At 36.7% G+C, this 17816-nt stretch overlaps 3 protein-coding genes across 3 annotated transcripts; 1 reads left to right on the forward strand and 2 right to left on the reverse strand.

Annotated features, from left to right (window-relative positions):
• Positions 1-943: 943 nt before the first annotated feature.
• On the reverse strand, positions 944-3453 carry LOC121877925 (cell wall protein DAN4-like). Its single transcript, XM_042383886.1, has 2 exons — positions 3406-3453; positions 944-1510 (listed from the first exon to the last, which is right to left on the reverse strand). The coding sequence occupies exons 1-2, from the start codon at positions 3451-3453 to the stop codon at positions 944-946; spliced, it is 615 nt and encodes a 204-aa protein (XP_042239820.1).
• On the forward strand, positions 2442-12009 carry LOC121877935 (tRNA (guanine(10)-N2)-methyltransferase homolog). The gene is made up of 13 exons (XM_042383904.1): positions 2442-2712; positions 3163-3278; positions 3530-3733; positions 4057-4122; positions 4829-4917; positions 5439-5595; positions 6199-6315; positions 6601-6775; positions 7478-7581; positions 8332-8473; positions 9457-9670; positions 9877-10003; positions 11181-12009. The coding sequence occupies exons 3-13, from the start codon at positions 3644-3646 to the stop codon at positions 11568-11570; spliced, it is 1671 nt and encodes a 556-aa protein (XP_042239838.1). The 5' UTR covers positions 2442-2712; positions 3163-3278; positions 3530-3643; the 3' UTR covers positions 11571-12009.
• On the reverse strand, positions 11995-17434 carry LOC121877936 (26S proteasome regulatory subunit 10B). Its single transcript, XM_042383905.1, has 7 exons — positions 17311-17434; positions 16328-16521; positions 15761-15922; positions 15158-15307; positions 14672-14896; positions 12999-13161; positions 11995-12455 (listed from the first exon to the last, which is right to left on the reverse strand). The coding sequence occupies exons 1-7, from the start codon at positions 17393-17395 to the stop codon at positions 12265-12267; spliced, it is 1170 nt and encodes a 389-aa protein (XP_042239839.1). The 5' UTR covers positions 17396-17434; the 3' UTR covers positions 11995-12264.
• Between the last annotated feature and the right edge of the window lie 382 nt (positions 17435-17816).

A 17816-nucleotide genomic window follows, 5' to 3' on the forward strand; every position in this document is an offset into this window, starting at 1 on the left:
GGGACTCCTCCTGAGGAAGTCAAATAAAACAGTACTCTTCCATTGCCTGTCCCAACAATGACTCAAACACTGGGCAATGTTGGAAAACAAGTGGAAGAAGCTTTAGCAGTAGACCGTAAACATGCACTCCACACTGAGGCGGGCGGTTGCATCCCGAGGCAACATGTACGTCATACATATTTGTAAATGTTTCTCATAGTTCAAAATTTTACCAAATATTACAAAAAGTGTAACATTTATTTCGTAACAGCAAAACATTACGAATTATGAGTGATTTTGATATTGGGGAATACAAATTATGGAGGCTGTACTGTAAAGATATATCATTTTAGTTCATGATTGTGACAGTAATTCGGTTACCTAATTTTTCATCCATTTTCTCACATAAGCTTGTTGGTTTCAAATCATCCATTGTAAGATTTAACAGCAAGTCATCGAAGTCAAATAGACTATATGGTGTATCAGATTTTACATTGAAGGTGGTGTCCAACTCAGGGGAGGTGCTGGGGGTGTAAAACTTTGGGTGAGGTCATGGTTGGAGAGGTCATGGGCGTGTTGGGGTTTGGAGAGGTCATGAGGTGTTGAACATAGGAGAGGCCATGTGGGTGCTGCAGAAGTTAGGAGAGGCCATGCGGGTGTTGTAGAAGTTAGGAGAGGCCATGTGGGTGTTGTAGAAGTTAGGAGAGGCTATGTGGGTGTTGTAGAAGTTAGGAGAGGCCATGTGGGTGTTGTAGAAGTTAGGAGAGGCCATGCAGGTGTTGTAGAAGTTAGGAGAGGCCATGTGGGTGCTGCAGAAGTTAGGAGAGGCCATGTGGGTGCTGCAGAAGTTAGGAGAGGCCATGTGGGTGCTGCAGAAGTTAGGAGAGGCCATGTGGGTGTTGTAGAAGTTAGGAGAGGCCATGTGGGTGTTGTAGCTAGAGAGGCCATGTGGGTGTTGTAGAAGTTAGAGAGGTGTGTGGTGTTGGCAGAAGTTAGGAGAGGCCATGGAGGTTGGAAGTTGAGAGGTCGTCAGTATTCTTGAAGGTTTGATTTTGAAGGTTTGAGAGGTCGTCGGGGTATTCTTGAAGGTTTGAGAGGTCGTCGGGGTATTCTTGAAGGTTTGAGAGGTCGGGGTATTCTTGAAGGTTTGAGAGGTCGTCGGGGTATTCTTGAAGAGTTCGTGAAAGGTCATTCTTGAAGAGAGGTCGTCAGGGTAGAGGTCGTCGGGGTATTCTTGAAGGTTTGAGAGGTCGTCGGGGTATTCTTGAGAGAGGAAGGTTTGAGAGGTCGTCGGGGTATTCTTGAAGTTTGGAGAGGTCGTCGGGGTATTCTTGAAGGTCGTCGGGGTATTCTTGAAGGTTGTAGAGGTCGTTGGGGTATTCTTGAAGGTTTGAGAGGTCGTCAGGGTATTCTTGAAGTTTGGAGAGGTCGTCGGGGTATTCTTGAAGGTTTGAGAGGTCGTCAGGGTATTCTTGAAGGTTTGAGAGGTCGTCGGGGTATTCTTGAAGGTTTGAGAGGTCGTCGGGGTATTCTTGAAGGTTGGAGAGGTCGTAGTGCACTGCACTATATGATAACTTAATAAGTGCAGTACAGTATTTATAACAACTTCGAGGATACCACAAAACGTCAAGACTTATTTCAATTGTGGTCTTAAGAAAGTACCATAACAAAATGTTTAAGATGGAAAGACTGAATAGTTGTACTGTATTCAGCAAATTTGACATCAGCACATCCTAACTTAAGAATTAGGCGTTTGTGAAGACCAACAACTGTATTTGCTTTCGTTTAAGTTGCAAGTTTATGCGCGGCTATTTGTGATAGATCGCAAAATGTGTTGTACCCTGCCATCATCAATTTAAATTCGAAGTTTTCATTTAATTATAATAAAACAACACTAAACAGGAGAGATAATCCTCAGATAGTGTAAATTAATCAGTTTTGTGTGTACAGTACATCCTGTCTGGTGAGTGTTGAGGCATGTGCGAAATTGAAGACTATTTTTTATATATTTTATATCAAGTATCCTCCATTCTCCCTAAGTTAAATAAATAAAACTTATGTCTGGTAGCATTATCTTCACAACTCCTGCGTCAAAAATTAGTTAGTATCTTAGAGTAAAAAATCCCAACTTCACAAACACACTGGCAACTCTACCTCAGTCGTTCCCACTAGCGTCAAGGACCACTCTCCTTACATAAGGCTAACAGACTTTATTATTCTCAAAGTTGCTTCAAATCTTATACCTTATCAAAGTATTTCTTCAAAGTTACGGGAAAAATAAAAATAACACTAATCGCTAAATTTCTCAAGCACTTTATACGAAGGTTCTCTTGAGTCTCTTGCGGCTTAGTATATTACATCCAGCAAAGTAACGTTACCTATTATACCATTATATTTTGTTTTTAATCGAAATTGGCTTTAATATTGACTTTAATATATACAAGTCCCCATAAATAACACCAGTTAGTAGTTTTATTTTGCCAGGTGGTAAAAGATAACAATATTTCTAGCTGTGAAAAAAGTGACATGTAGTGTATAAGAAGTAAAGTCACGCTGATGTAAATAAAGTGATGGTTTGTTGTGAGTCTTTAGTTACTCTTAGTGATGTTGTTCAAGAAATATGTGATATATTGATGGTATGGTAATGTTAACTACACATGTGATCAAAGGAGGAACGAGAGAAGACGAGATGATTAGAGGAGAAGACTTTTCTTATAAACTGTAAATGGAAAGGTACTAAAGGAAGGGGTTATACTCTCGCCTCTCGATCTTGGTGGATGAATATACTTGTACATGTAGTCCACGTATCATGATATCTAGGACATAATTAATAGACTAGACGTTGTTGATTGACTAAGCATATCATAATGTCAATAGGTATTTATATTATGATGTAGGTAATAGTTAAGAACAGGTGTGCATGCTAACCAATTACCTTACAACAAATTTATAAAGAAGAAAACTTAGTTCTTACCCCAAGAATAATGCAACATTGAAAAAACCCAAATCTAACGAAACAAACCCTAACCATAAATATCTTACCTTTAACTCAAGCACACCTTTGTTCACATTGAGTAAGTCTGGTAACTTATTGTCGATAAAATGAATTTAACTTAACCTTGCATACCTAAACTTGAGTTTCATCAAAACATTATTATATAATTTACACATATTCTTCCTCAGCCTGGGAAGGCCACCTGTTTCTGTTTGTCTGCTGTGATCCAACCAAAACAGTCTGCCAAGAGGACAAGCAGTGGGCTAACTTGACAATAATTTTCTCTTCCCTTACGAAATAGAAGGTAACTATAGTGTTTTAGATGTGTCATAGTTTAACACAGTAGCAAGTAGGCTGTGGCTTGTGTACTTTCAGCACTCCTAAAATTATTGAAAAATATTACTCAACTCAGTTCTGAAATTGATAATTACATCAGTGGCTTCAAGTTTAGCACTGACAGCTGTCTTGGTATATACCATTTCTTTAACTGTATATACTGTATAATAAATTTCATTAACTAGTGCTTCAGTAATATAATCTCTGCTCCTTTGACAGGTTGACTTGGTATTAGCTCCAGCAATATGAGAGATTTGTTGATGATCCGGTAAATTAATTCTTCTGAAGACTTTAGAAGAGTAGGAAGGAAACTAATCAAACATTGGAACCTTGATGATGGCAGCTACATCCACCATGTGTACTCAGACAACCCGGAGATACTTGTTATGGTGTGCAAATGAACATATAGAATTCAGACTACCAGTAAGTACAACTTGTCTACATTATATTGACTGTGTAAGAAAACTAAGCTCAAACACCAAGGATAACTGATTCCCCATTCCAAATTTAATCCTCAAAGTGAATTATTACAAAGCTTTTTCATTAAAAGAAATATGACATCTTACAGATTCATATCATGTGCAGTTTTCTTTAATCTAAACTTATTTTATAATATATTACAAATGTGTTGATGTTTGTTGTAAATTGTCATATACAACTAGGTTTTATCCATACAGTACTGTTCTTTACACATGGATAGCAAATTAGAAATAGTGTGATTTACAGCTGATTAATTTCCATTTCAGGAACTTGAGTCCATTGCCTTGATGTTTAACATTCCCATCACATGGATTGATAAACCCAAGGAAGATGTGAGTTAATTACTAATATTGACATACTGTATAAGGAAGGGTTCATAAACTTAAAGATTTTTGTTCTTTATTGCACTCTGGCCAGACAAGCGCTGACTCCCCTGAACCACGAACCCCGAGATTCCGATTCATAAATCCGAAGTATTTATGGACAAAATAATTCACAGGTGTCTACTGCTTCGAGTTCATGAGTTTGAATCTCGAGGTTCATGGAACAATTGGATATGCAACAGGACTTTTGTGGGTGACTGTACAGTATTTGATTCCAGAAACAAGTTGGGTGTGGATATAGAAAAATAATTAATATTAGTATCTTGGGAACCACTTGGCTGAATTAGCATTGCAGGTATAACGATAATAGTATGATACATATTAAGACCTAAAATAAAGTACAGGTACTGTATTTTCTGTAACTTGGCCTAAAGGGATAATGGGTGCTAAGTAAGAAAAACGGCTCCATGGCTACTGTATTTTGTCTTTGTCACCTCAATTCAGGTTGCTTAAACTTTATAACAAATAGCAGCTTTTCCGTTTAGAGTCAATGAGGTTACTGCAGTCAAAACTTTAATTTTTTATGCCTGAGGAAAGAGGGGGATTAGTAATGCCCTTGTGCTGTATTAATGCTTATTGGGGAATTACATATGAAATCACTTATGTTGAATCTCACATAAATGTTATATTACTCAATCTTTATTTCCTTTTTCAGCCATATGTGATCTTGGAGATGAACAGTGAGAATGATGCCAGAAAATTAATGTCACGAAGCATGCTAGTGCGGTCGTGTTTTGAATTATGGTAAGTTTTGCAAAATTAAATCTATTTGCTGTAGCCAGTTTATGTTCTGATATTCTGTATTTTATTTTATTGTTATTATTGTGTTTTTTGTAAGCCTGTTCCACCCTATTAACTTGGAATGGAGTGTTTGACCAATTGACATCAGTCCAAATCAGTCCTAACCAAACCATTACGACTGGAAACCAATGGAACATTGGCCCATTGACCAGTGATCAATAGATTGATACAGGTCGTCCCTGATTAATGTTGGGAATGAGTTAAATTATGATACCCAGCAAAACTCCATAAATTTTATATATTTTTTTTTCATGACCGTCATTTTCTGTCGTTTATTAATTCTTAGTGTTGTAACGTGTGTTTTGTTATGTTATTCCCTTTCCACAACAAGACTCCAAGTATTTATCTGGCTGACCACTTTAAGGTCATACATCCCAACATTACCTACTAGCAGGCCCCAAAAATCACTCAATACTGCTTGATGGTCAGTCATTCACATCCATTATAATAGCTAATTTCTGCAGGGGTCAGGGAGAGAATGAAGCAGAACTCCACGCAAGTGTGAAGTCCTTCCCAAACAACTTGATGAAGCCACATTTAGCTAAAGAGAAGACATTCAAAGTTCGCGTGGAATCATTCAATAAGACTCTCAGTATTTCCGAGAAACTGAAAAAGATTGAGGTGAGAATGTACGTGTGTGTCTCATGTGTTGTCCAAGCCTATTTTTGTCACATTCTACACTTGTCTTCCATCATTCTTTATTATTATTTCCACCTTTTTGGAGGTTTATGTATCCCTTGATCCAGCTACGTAAAGGAAGAGGAGTGACGATAATAGACTTCCCAGCTACACACAGTCATGTAATTATTCCTAGTAACCTTTTTAATATCTTGTATGAATCCTCCAATAGCTTTTAAACCCCAGCTCTAGTCTGTTAATATCTGCTTTTCTCATTTTTGTTGGTGTGAGAAAATTTGTGTATGTTAAGCTACAAAATTTTTAAACTCATGGAAGAGACTGATTTATTGATTTATGGTACTGTAGTAATATTATAGTAATCATATTGTAGGAGTTTACTGTAGGTTAAGAATGACATTGTATTTAATATTTGAAATTTTTTTTGTTGGAGAATTCTTTTGATGCACTTCTGAAATTATAGTCAGTTGTAAGAAATACTTGCTATTATAAAAGGGTCTTATATTTTGTATATTAATGATTCAAAATTAAAAAAAAAACGAATGATTGCAATTTCACAGGAACTAAATTTCCATGTTTCTTTCACAGTCCCTGAGTTTTCTGCCTTTTGAAGGAAGTGTGAATCTAAAGAAGGCTGACACCTGCCTTCACCTTATTGAATATTATGGCTTACAACCAAATGAGGTCCCAATAATTCCCTTTAAGGTAAGACACTTCACATTTTTCCATTTTTGTAAGCTTTTTCCTGCTAAAATGCAGTGATCAAACATTTAGTAAGCAGTAATTTACTCAACTCAAAGAGTATGTATTATGTACTGGGAGATTTTGAGAACTATAGACTTAAGAACTTTTCAATTAGTTAAATGCCAGATAATAAAACTTCACCTGTACAGTACAGTATGGGCAATTAACCAGGGAAGTGTAGTGTATGTCTTCTAACTTTCCTCACATTTTACCTAATACTGTATTATACTTCCTCCACACCATTAGAGTTTCCTGGGACGATGGGTGGTAGAGGGTCAGCGGGAGTTGATCGACAAGTTCTCACTCAAAAGAAGAACTTACATTGGTAGTACATCAATGGATGCCCAGCTGGCATTTATCATGTCTAACTGTGCACAAGTTCAGCCTGGTCATGTGGTGGTTGATCCCTTTGTTGGCACAGGTATGAGTTTATTTCTCTTATTTTATTTGTATACTGTATTTTATTTCATTATTACCCAAGTGTAAACAAACTGTATGAAGAGATGGGGGAGAGAAAGACAAAGAGGAGTCCAGAAACAGGTGTAATTTATGTTTCCTTTGAGTTATACCCCTGAATTTTGTAAAGTCTGATTGAAAAAAAATGGTCTTCCTATTCTCCTTTTCTGGAAATATAAAATAAATACACCTACACTACTTTATTGTTAGCTGTTTGATGATTATGACAAATGGTCAGTGTATAAATTTTGTCAGCTGGCCAAATTTAAAACTCACTCTTAATAAAGTGGCTACATAAAGTGGCTATTAGTGGCCAGGAAGCCCTTCAATATGAACCACCTTACAGTTTACAGGTTCTATAAACTCTGGTATGTTAATGAGAACCAAGATCATAAAGAAAATAAGATGGATTATAATGAATTTACAATTTTCTAAATTATTTATTGTTGATCTATTTCCTTACATATTATAACCTTTTCTCAAAATCAGAATGTGATGGGGCATGTAGAATTAAAGTAATGTTTTCCATTCAACAAGCATTAAAATCCTAAAATAAACTTCAGAACATTAGCAGTCAGCTTTCCTTAGATAAGTCAGAATAGTAATTTAAAATGTGAATCACTTACTTAATTCTTTTATCTTGAAATTTTCCTCTTGATTGCCACAGGATCTATATTGGTGTCAGCTGCACACTGCGGGGCGTATGTGTGGGGTTGGGACATTGACTACCTCACACTACATGCTCGGACTAAGCCTACTCGTCATAGCCAGGTAATACTGTGGTTATAAATTAAGATACAATATTCTGTATTGTTATTTTCATACAATTATTTCACCTGTCAATGTAAGACAGATGGAGAGAAGAGTGGATACTGTACACACACACTTTCCCTTCATTCTTTCTGAAATAAAACATTTGTTCTGCTAGAGTACTCCCCTCCATAAGGTTACATCTCGTTGCTTTATGTAAGGCAGCATCCATCACCTAAAAATTGCTCAACATTGTGCTTTCTGTTCATGCATGCTTCTGCTTTCTGTATGTCTGTTCTTGTGCTATTTATTATGGTCTTCAACCCCATTCTTCCGTCTCTGCTTTGGTTTTCTACCCGTCTCTACTTTGGTCTTCTGTCGGTCTCTGCTTTGGTCTTCTGTCCGTCTCTGAATTACACGACCATACCACTTGAGCAGACCCTAATCTCTCCACCTAACTGTCACATCTTATTTTTATATTGGTCTTCAGTTTTATATTATTTTTGTATGGTTTTAATTATAACACAAGAATAAACCTCTAAATCAGACATTTTAACAAAGCTTTCCAGTCTGTTTATTTTCCCTTACACTATCCCCTGTGTCCTTGCTCAGTTTTCTTCCCTGGATGTGTTCTGACTGCCATCACCTCCTCTATCACCTCATGGGTCCAAATATTAAAACAGTAAATAAATGAATGAATGAATGAATTGCTATATCTGCTAAACAGTAATGAATCACAGGTCATAACTAAATAACTGTGTACTTTTACAGAAGCAGCGTCAAGCAGGCGAGTCAATATTTAGCAACCTTAAACAATATGGGTTAGAGCATCAGTACGTGGATGTTGTCGTAATGGATAATGCAAGGCCATGTTGGAGAGGTGTCCCTTACGTTGATGCCATCATTACTGACCGTAAGTATCTTTCTAGATATTGGTTTCGTTGATTCACTTATATCGAAGTTTTAGTTTTATCTTTAGTAAAACTCAAAACCTCTTGAACATTCATTACTTTTTCTTGATAGTGATGAAACTACTCATTTTTAATACAGTACAGGATTATTTTTTTATTCGAGAACCCTAATTGATTAAATTGTAGGACGTATGATAAACAGGAACTTAAAAATCAGTAGGAATGGTCTGAACATTGTGAAGATTATTTATGTTAGCCTGCATGCATGCAAGTCGCTCTCTGGTGAATTATCAGGTTATCACTGAGTCTACTTCACCCATCAGTGGCTTCTCTCTCTGGCAGTGGTTAGTTTTAGTCACACCATGGTGCTGACTGTGGAGGAACGTGTCTCTCGTCTACTATCTTTTAGGAAATGTCAATTCATATTTCAATGTTATTTTGGTGTTTTCCTGTTTATTGCATGTCCTAGAATATAGTAATCATTTAGGATTTCTTTGTTGTTCATTATTGTTTCATTTTCTGTTGCTAAAAAGTGAAAGCATACATGTTATGAGACTGCTTGCAGGAACTAGTTATAATTTGTCTATAAAACCTCACATTTACTTGATTCGTTGCTCGCCTTTTGTTCCCTCTGCTACCCATTTGTATATACAGTTCAGTATACATCACCATATTGCCTTGCACTTATGTTTCATTTGGGTTTTAATGGTCATTGGTTCCTTCTATGTATGTGATAATTTGTTTATGATCTTTTGGTCTTGATATTTTGGATTAATGGTTTCAAGGCCCATTACACCCATGTTGTAAGTCTCACATTCACCAAACAGTTGTTCCCAGAGATGTGTGAACTAGAGAGGTTCTACTGTGTTACTAAATAATTATGTATTGGAAACTGTTGAGTGAATATATGGAATTTCAATCTTGCTTTAGACACTATATTTGTCATAGGACCTTCAGCATTACATGTCTCTTTGAACATTTTCAGCCCCTTATGGAATTCGGGAATCAATAGAATGTGTGGGATCCCTCAAAGTACCAAAAGATTTTGAGGATGGATCCAAGCAACAATCATCATCTGCTCACCACTTTCCATCCAAGATTACATACAGTCTTTCGGATATTTTTCGGGACTTGATCAACTTTGCTGCTATTCATTTAGTGATTGGCGGCAGACTTGTGTTTTGGCTGCCAGTGTTCAGGTCAGTAAGATATTAGAGCAGTACTTATGTAATGTATTCTCTTTATATAACCATACCACTTTGGTGCTATAATTGTAAAAAAAAAATTAAATTCATACTATTTAGTTTAGTATCCTTTCCTATAATTTCAAATGTTATTAATGAGGTACACTGTACATTAATTCCAATTTTGTAAAGCATTTTTATCTTCTTTTTTTTTCATGAAGGGAAGACTACCATGAAAGTATGATACCTAGTCACCCATGTCTGGAGCTTCTCTTCAATAGTGAACAAGTGCTAACTGTACACTCCAGCAGGCGCCTTGTTACCTTCTGCAAGACAAGACACCCTCAGGTAAGCCTTAATAAACACAGTATAATTAAATAGATTATACATAGAGTGAATAGTATGGCAGATCATAATATAGGGATGTAGCTTGAGAGCATCAAATAACCTCAGGAAACAAGGAAGCCATAAAAAAAGAGTGTAAAAAAAATTCTGAGTGTCTGTACCATGCTGGGCTGACCGCTTGGGTAACTTGCGATTAGTACATTTTCTGCTGCCTTTGTACAAGGTTGTTCGCTTGTTTGATGCTGTTTTTACATAGTCTGTGTTACGCAGTACAAACTGTACTAGGAAGGAATCGGCCAAGAATACGGCGTTAGATGTAAAAAGTGATTACAAGTTACGTATACTGTACTCTACATTCAGTAAATGTTAAAGCACTGTACATAGCAGAGTAGACAGAGTATGCCTACTGTAGGCTAGTGTGTAGAGGTGTATGTATAGTTTACACTCCCTCCATGAACAGAGAGAAGAGTGACAATTAGCAACACCTGCTACAGTAGATGGTACAGGACAAAGGCAGGCCATCCTGTATCATCATATCACCTTTTGGCCTGCCTGCATCACAAGCCTGAGATGACAGTATAGTGCATACAGTAGTATATTTTGTTTCATTTAAAATATATTGTACACAGTGAAAAAAATTTTCGTGCAGGGAGTCTGCTGATTTCCGTAATGATCCATACATCACCACCATACCACAGGACCAACACACATATTCCACTATCCCTCGTCCGTGGTGTCATATTGTTTCTCACATAATCCGTGCAGTACTTTTTTTGCTGTGTGTACATGCTTATAACCACATCGGAAAAGAGAAAACATGAAGCTCCCAAGTACTTTTGTGTAATTCACATCCTCAGGGGTGATTATTCGCCCATGAAGATGGAGAGCTTCCGTAATTTTCTCGGAATTACGTATTATTTAATCCTCGGAATATGCACCTAGACCTGGAACAAAATTTGGAGCGTGTTTCCAGTAGTATTCTCATAAAATGTGCCTGATATTCAATCTCGGAAATTCATTTACAGACCCAAGATAGAGAGAATTTTTCTGGAGAAATTACAAGCCAATTTCAATTCTGGGAATTGAAGAGTTCAGGTTAACAAGAGATATTACTGTACACAAGATAGAGGTGAAGTGAAGATTTACAGTTAACTTTACATTAAAATTCATTATTTTACAGGAAGGGGAAACAGCCACTGCCCAAGTCACAGACCTGACCGCTTCGTTTCGTGAGAAGTTTTTCCAAGCCTCCTTAATGACAAAACAGGAAAGAGCATCCATGAAATCTCGCTTCCCACGAGATAAAAGAGGCCAAGGTCTGGGATATCGACTGTTAGAAGCCCAAAATAATGCAAAGATCATCAAAATGGATGATGTACCTGAAAGTGAAACAATAAACCGAGATGAGAGACAAACTATATCTCAGGAACCAAATACTGACATAGAAGATCTGTCATGTTTAGAGGAAACAGCAGAAACGGACGGTTTAAGAAAAGTGCAAAGAAATAATACTGACAGTGAAAAAGAAGAAAATTTTAAAGATGCAAAAAACAAGAGTGTTACTCCATAATTCACATTGGTAACACAAGTTAAAGAAATGCAATTATGGATATAAATAGTCCAGTAACAGACTACTAAATGATGGGAGTACATGGACATGATATGTACTGTTAATGCTGTGATACATTAAGAAAGTTATATGTTGTAGTGTTAGATACACTTAAATACTTTTTTTACTTTCATATACTGTACCGTATTGCAATTGCCTTGATTATTCAGACCACATGGCAAATGTTTGGTAGTTCTTTTATATGAGGACCTGCCACTAGTAAACCTTTATATACAAACTAAATCACCGTACTCGCCCCCGAAGGTGGGAATTACACGAAAGCGCTTGGGAACTTCGTGTTTTCTTTTTTCCAATGTGGTTATCAGCACACACAATATATATTGCCTCCTATGAGGTGTAACATAAGGTTAAGAAAAAATAAAAGTATTTACAAAAGCTTCTTTACTTTTTGGCAATAACTTTTGAACCTCTACCTATAATAATATGAAAATTAGAACAAAAACTTCAAGATACATATATTAAATTAAATCTCTTGTTATAACAAAGGAAACTCAAGGTATCTGGCAATGTTTGTTTTAAACTTGATGGTAACATAAGAACAAATTCATTGCAACTCAAAATAATAGCCATAGCAGCATTACTTCCTTCACTGAATATTATATCTTGGGATCCATTACCAACACCTTGTTTTTATTTAAAGTGGTTTGTAATCTAATTTAGTTTCTAATTTCTTATTGTCTGACACTTTACGTACAGCCTTCATGAAATCCTCCTCTATGACGTAATCTCGCTCATTCCGGATAGCAAAGAGACCTGCCTCAGTGCACACATTACGGAGATCTGCACCATTAAAGCCATCTGAGAGTTTAACCACTGCTTCATAATCTGAAAGGAAAACAATTGGTATTATAGTGCAGTAAGGTCAACCGGTCAGTGATGAATGTACGAGCATTTGGGCGTGCTTGATTACATATAGATGTGTAAAATGCTATACAGTATATTGGTTTTCCACATATAGATAGAATAGTATAGCACAGTACTTGTACAATTTGGTGAGTTTTGTTTTCTGGGCATAGATAGTATCAACTGCTGTATATACTTGTGCTCTTCATTCACTCAGAAGGCATTGTAAATTCTAACCAGGTGTGCTGCCCTTAAAATGTCTTAAAACAAATGCCAAAGTTATCAAACTGAATGTAGCAGTGCAATAAGTAAACAAAGTGCTTTGCATTCAAGAAAATGTGGAAATTCTCCAACATTAGTATTGGATCCCATGGGCAAATGGATCCTACTGAATTAGAATTCATCCGATGAGCACTCTTCATAAATGCACAATGCTCATTAAGCAGGGCCTTACTGTACATTAAATTAGTTACATTGATAGTTTTTATAAAGACAATAACATTGGTCAAAAGAACAAATACATACCAATCTCTCCACGCTTTGTGATTGGTCCAGAATGAATCTTGAGAATCTCCAACCTAGCTTGTTCATTAGGGAGAGCAATCTCAATTTTTCTGTCCAAACGTCCAGGACGCAACAGGGCCGGATCAAGAGTATCTGGACGGTTGGTAGCCATAATCATTTTTACCTGGAAATGGGAAAAATTTATTTTATTTTGAGGGTGATGGCCTTCTGGAAAGATATAAAATAGGCATTTGTCTTTTAAACCATTAATACACAATCCAGCAAGGTGACAGGAGCCATTCATCCCATCCTTCACTCTCAATTCTGTGAAAATATTAGCTATAGAAAAAAAGAAAAGAAAGAGAAGTGGGACATCTAAGAGCCTCCTCTGAGAAATGACATGAAATATTGACCCTTATAATATACCAACGACAAAACCACCAATATGTGTGTGTGATCCTTGACAGCCAGATGAACAATAGCAGATTAATTTGGATATCAAACCATAATGTAAAGACTTAAATCACAAAGTTGTTCAGGATTAATGTCTAAAAATGTACAAACTGTAACATGCAGTAATTAAATGATGAAATATTCACAGATGAATATATAAAGTATTGCAGGGGAGAAGTAGACAAGTGACACACACTACTACTACTACTTTGCCATCACTCAGAATCGAGTATGACGACCATCAAGAATAGCTATTACATCACCTCTGTTGGCGATCTCTGAGGTGGCTTGAGAGGCCGATACAGGACTGGCAAGGCCCTCTGCAGATGTTCCACAAGTTAAGGGCTACATCTAGTGCAGGAGGGCACTGGCACAAGTAAAGAAGGCAGCCAAGAAAATGGAAGAGAGTTGGTGCCAATACACTTTTACCCCTGTTTTGATGGGGAAGAAACTCAGACTGGGTGCCATTACACAGAACAATGCCATTATGGAGTTGCCTCACAGTGGAGATGAGTTTTGATCAAAATGGGCTTCCCTGCTGACTGAGGCAAAGACCTTAGTAAGATTAATGAAGATCCAAATCACAGTGCTGTTCTCTGCACTTTTCTTGTCTAGCAGGCTGCCACACTGAGATTTTGGAAGGAAAATTTTCATCCAAGGAAGGAGTCTGTTTAGGATGACTCTGGCGATAATCTTGCCAACTATGGATCACATGGTAATTGCCATAGTCTGACCGATCCCTCGTTCTTACAGATAATGTCGACGAAGACGTCTAAGTTTTTGAGGAGTTTCCTCCTGTTCTCTCTCACACATACAGGCAATCAGAAAATGCAGTTATAGTTTAGAAATTTTGATAAAAAACTATAATGAACTCATCTCAGACCACTTTGTTGCTTGGTCTTGTTCTCACCTGAAGCACATTGTATATATTAAGAATGAGGAAGCCAAAACAAATATGGAAGAAATGTGAGAAAAAAAAAGGAAAATAAAATAAAGAACAGTGATGTGTTCAAAGCAGCAGATCTATAGCCTTGAGAGAATACTATCATCTAATGGGTGATAATGTGAATGGCATTAAGCATTACAGAAGTGACTCCATTTAATGTTACAAAAATCACGTGAGTGAGCTGTGCCAACTACCGATATTACAGGCACTCCAATTTCAACATAAAAGATACAAATTACTGTACAAGAGAGCAACAGACTTTACAGTTACACAAAACACAACACCAAGCACTAACCTGACCCAAGGAATCAAAGCCATCCATTTGATTGAGTAACTCCATAAGCGTGCGTTGAATCTCTCGATCAGCTGATGTTCCCTCAGAAAATCGTCTTCCTCCAATAGCATCAATCTCATCCATGAATATGATGCATGGCTGATGGTCGCGAGCATAGTTGAACATCTCACGAATAAGTCGAGCTGACTCACCAATGTACTTGTCTACAATTGCACTAGATACAACCTGGAAATAAAGGAGGATTGTAGAGAAATCATTGAAGACTTACAAATTGTTTGTGAATGGCACATAAGACTAGGCAATAATTTTGCTAGTAAGTTATACCATATCAGTATATCTATACATCTTCCTTCTGGTTTTAAATTTGGGTATTACTCTATCCACTGCATTAAGAGATAAAACTTGCAAAATCAACTTACGAAGCTCGCATCCTTTTCTTACGTCTATAATAACTTTCAAGTAATATATATGACACTTGTGACAAACCTTTAAGAAGTTGCAATCCAGCTGTGAGGCAACAGCACGTGCAAGTAGTGTCTTCCCTGTGCCAGGAGGACCATAAAGCAGACAACCCTTTGGTGGATTTATTCCCACTCTATGGAAGAGTTCTGGATTAAGCAGAGGCAGTTCAATCACCTGCAAGAAAGAAACCATGAAAAATAATGCACCAAAAACATTTATACATAAAATATTAATGTAAGAGATGATATGTCAACAATCTTTCTCTTTAACATTATGATGATCCCAAAAATGTGCTTATAAGGTTATGTAATGTCATTTTCGGTTATTTTTTCAAACATCTGTATCATTTCATTTAATGACATTTGAAAAACTTAAAGGTATATAGAATATTTAAAAAGTCAATTACGCTCTGCCCATTAGTTTTAAATCAACTTTATATACATTTTCTTATAAATATAGAACATCTTGACTATAATATACATAGCTGAAAAACACACACCAATGGTATATCAAAGACAAAGTTATAAAAAAACTGACACTTTATGAAGAAGATATTACTTTATGATACTGCCTACTTTTCTATATACTTACAATCTTAAGTAAATTCAAGATACACCTCTGACTTACCTCCCTAAGTTCTCGGATTTGTTCTGCCAAACCACCAATTTTATTGTATGTGACATCACCAGGGTCTTCATGGCTCATGTTGTACACTAGGGGGTCAACTTCACGTGGGAGGTACCTCATGATGGTAAGGGTCGTCATGTCCAGCGCCACTCGTGTACCAGACTAAAAACCAGACATTCTGTTATGATAATTCATTTAGGCAGGTCGATAAGTCATTTAGGCAGGTTGAATTGAATATGGTAGTGGCAAAGGAAACAGTGAACTGGAGTAGACAATTTAATCCTTATGCATTTCAATTTACTCAAGTTGTCTTTAGCTGTTTCTCTGAAGAAGATAACTGTATGGTTAGGTTGAAATGTGTAAAGAATCAATCGATATATTTTGATTATTTCAAGCCTTTTCCCACTATGGAACAGGGTGACCTGACTCTAGTAAAAGAATAACCTCTCTATTCCTTCTCTGTTAAGTTAATCACTGACTGCTGTAAGAGATGTTTTCTGGTATACTACTGCATATATATAACATAACATTTACTACTATATAATTTAAACATCATTTGTCACTAACCTTCAGTTTACCCTTATCAAGTTGACGTCTGCAGCCCACCACATAACGAGGTCCATTAGTAGCTTTCACAATAAACTTTTCTTCAGTGAGTTGCTTCAGGACCTCACCCACAATCTGGCCCACACTTTGTAGGGCCTTGAGATCATTCTCACTCTTGTCATACTGCTTATCTAGCTCCTTCTTTTCCTCTCTCACTGTTGACAACCAAGGAGGAGTGGGTGGGACGGAGGAGGAGTGGGTGGGAAGGAGAAGGAGGTGGGTGGGACGGAGGAAGAGTGGGTGGGAAGGAGGAAGAGTGGGTGGGACAGAGGAAGAGTGGGTGGGACAGAGGAAGAGTGGGTGGGAAGGAGGAAGAGTGGGTGGGAAGGAGGAAGAGTGGGTGGGACAGAGGAAGAGTGGAAGGGAAGGTTATCATATAAAATTAATCAACAAATAATATAAGTGAGATGTCATCCTACAGTCTATGAGATTATTATTTAAAGATCTTATTGAGATAGACAAATATTAAAGCTTAAATCCTGCACATATTAACAAAACAAAATAATTACGTTCTGATATTTTTTCATACTACAGAACTCTTAAGTAACTAATTAACGTTATAGAGATATCATTAACTACAGTATTTTTTGAGCTGTACAGTTAAGTAAAAGCTCTTGGGTTAGCTTGATGTTTTCTGGTGGGTTTTGGACAACTAACTAATAGGTGGCGATAAATACAGTACTGTCGTAAAATCGTATGTATGGTTGGAAACGTATTCTAATTGAATATGCATGTAACAATTCTGCCAACACATATCAATATTTTATAGATAATTATATTATTCGGATCACTCGGTTAAACTTGAGGTTTATTATATTAACTTATCGTCATTCTGCTCTTCACTCATACTGCCACCACTCACGACCTCTTAGTGTTCCTACCCTGTAAATATTTCCTCAGCCAAACTCACAATACAGTATAAAGATCTAGTAGCCTTTACTTACATTTTCTCAATTTAGAGTCAACTTCACGATGCTCTATAAGCCGCCGCCGATAATCAGAAAGACATTGGTCACGATCACCTGCCATCCTCCTAGTTTGTTTTCGTCTGACTCTGTTGTCATCTGTTGGACCGTTGACGTTATAAATCTTCCTATCATTAACATTACCTCGATAAAAATATATATATAATAAAAACACTTATTTAGTAGTTTTGAATATTTAGTTACATATTTATTTGTATTTTGGGGATTTTTTTATATATAATTATATGTGAAGTCAAAGGTTTATGAAAACAAATGAAAGCCAACAGCGTAACGATGGAGAGAGTTGTTTTATCGGTATATATATAAAACACTACAACCAAGAATGATTTATGACTGCGATACCCTCTCCAAACGTATCTTGTCTTATTGAAAATATTCTTTAAATATTTTAATTATACATAATCCTTGCATCTTAGTATCTAAAAACTTGTGTACTGTATCTAATGTATTGAGTATAACCTTAA

The sequence above is a fragment of the Homarus americanus genome, unplaced genomic scaffold (genome assembly GCF_018991925.1).
Source record: "Homarus americanus isolate GMGI-L3 unplaced genomic scaffold, GMGI_Hamer_2.0 scaffold30620, whole genome shotgun sequence".
Lineage (NCBI taxonomy): Eukaryota > Metazoa > Arthropoda > Malacostraca > Decapoda > Nephropidae > Homarus > Homarus americanus.

Bases quoted from the DNA above. Each gene is read 5' to 3' on its own strand.
- LOC121877925 (XM_042383886.1), bottom strand. From the start codon at position 3,453: ATGGTATATACCAAGACAGCTGTCAGTGCTAAACTTGAAGCCACTGAT. The intron at 1,511-3,405 runs GTAATTATCAAT...CCAACCTTCAAG, and splicing joins CTAAACTTGAAGCCACTGAT to AATACCCCGACGACCTCTCA.
- LOC121877935 (XM_042383904.1), top strand. From the start codon at position 3,644: ATGATGGCAGCTACATCCACCATGTGTACTCAGACAACCCGGAGATAC. The intron at 3,734-4,056 runs GTAAGTACAACT...TTTCCATTTCAG, and splicing joins ATATAGAATTCAGACTACCA to GAACTTGAGTCCATTGCCTT. The intron at 9,671-9,876 runs GTCAGTAAGATA...TTTTTCATGAAG, and splicing joins TTTTGGCTGCCAGTGTTCAG to GGAAGACTACCATGAAAGTA.
- LOC121877936 (XM_042383905.1), bottom strand. From the start codon at position 17,395: ATGGCAGGTGATCGTGACCAATGTCTTTCTGATTATCGGCGGCGGCTT. The intron at 15,308-15,760 runs GTAAGTCAGAGG...TCTTTCTTGCAG, and splicing joins AAATCCGAGAACTTAGGGAG to GTGATTGAACTGCCTCTGCT. The intron at 14,897-15,157 runs GTTTGTCACAAG...CTTTATTTCCAG, and splicing joins TGGATTGCAACTTCTTAAAG to GTTGTATCTAGTGCAATTGT.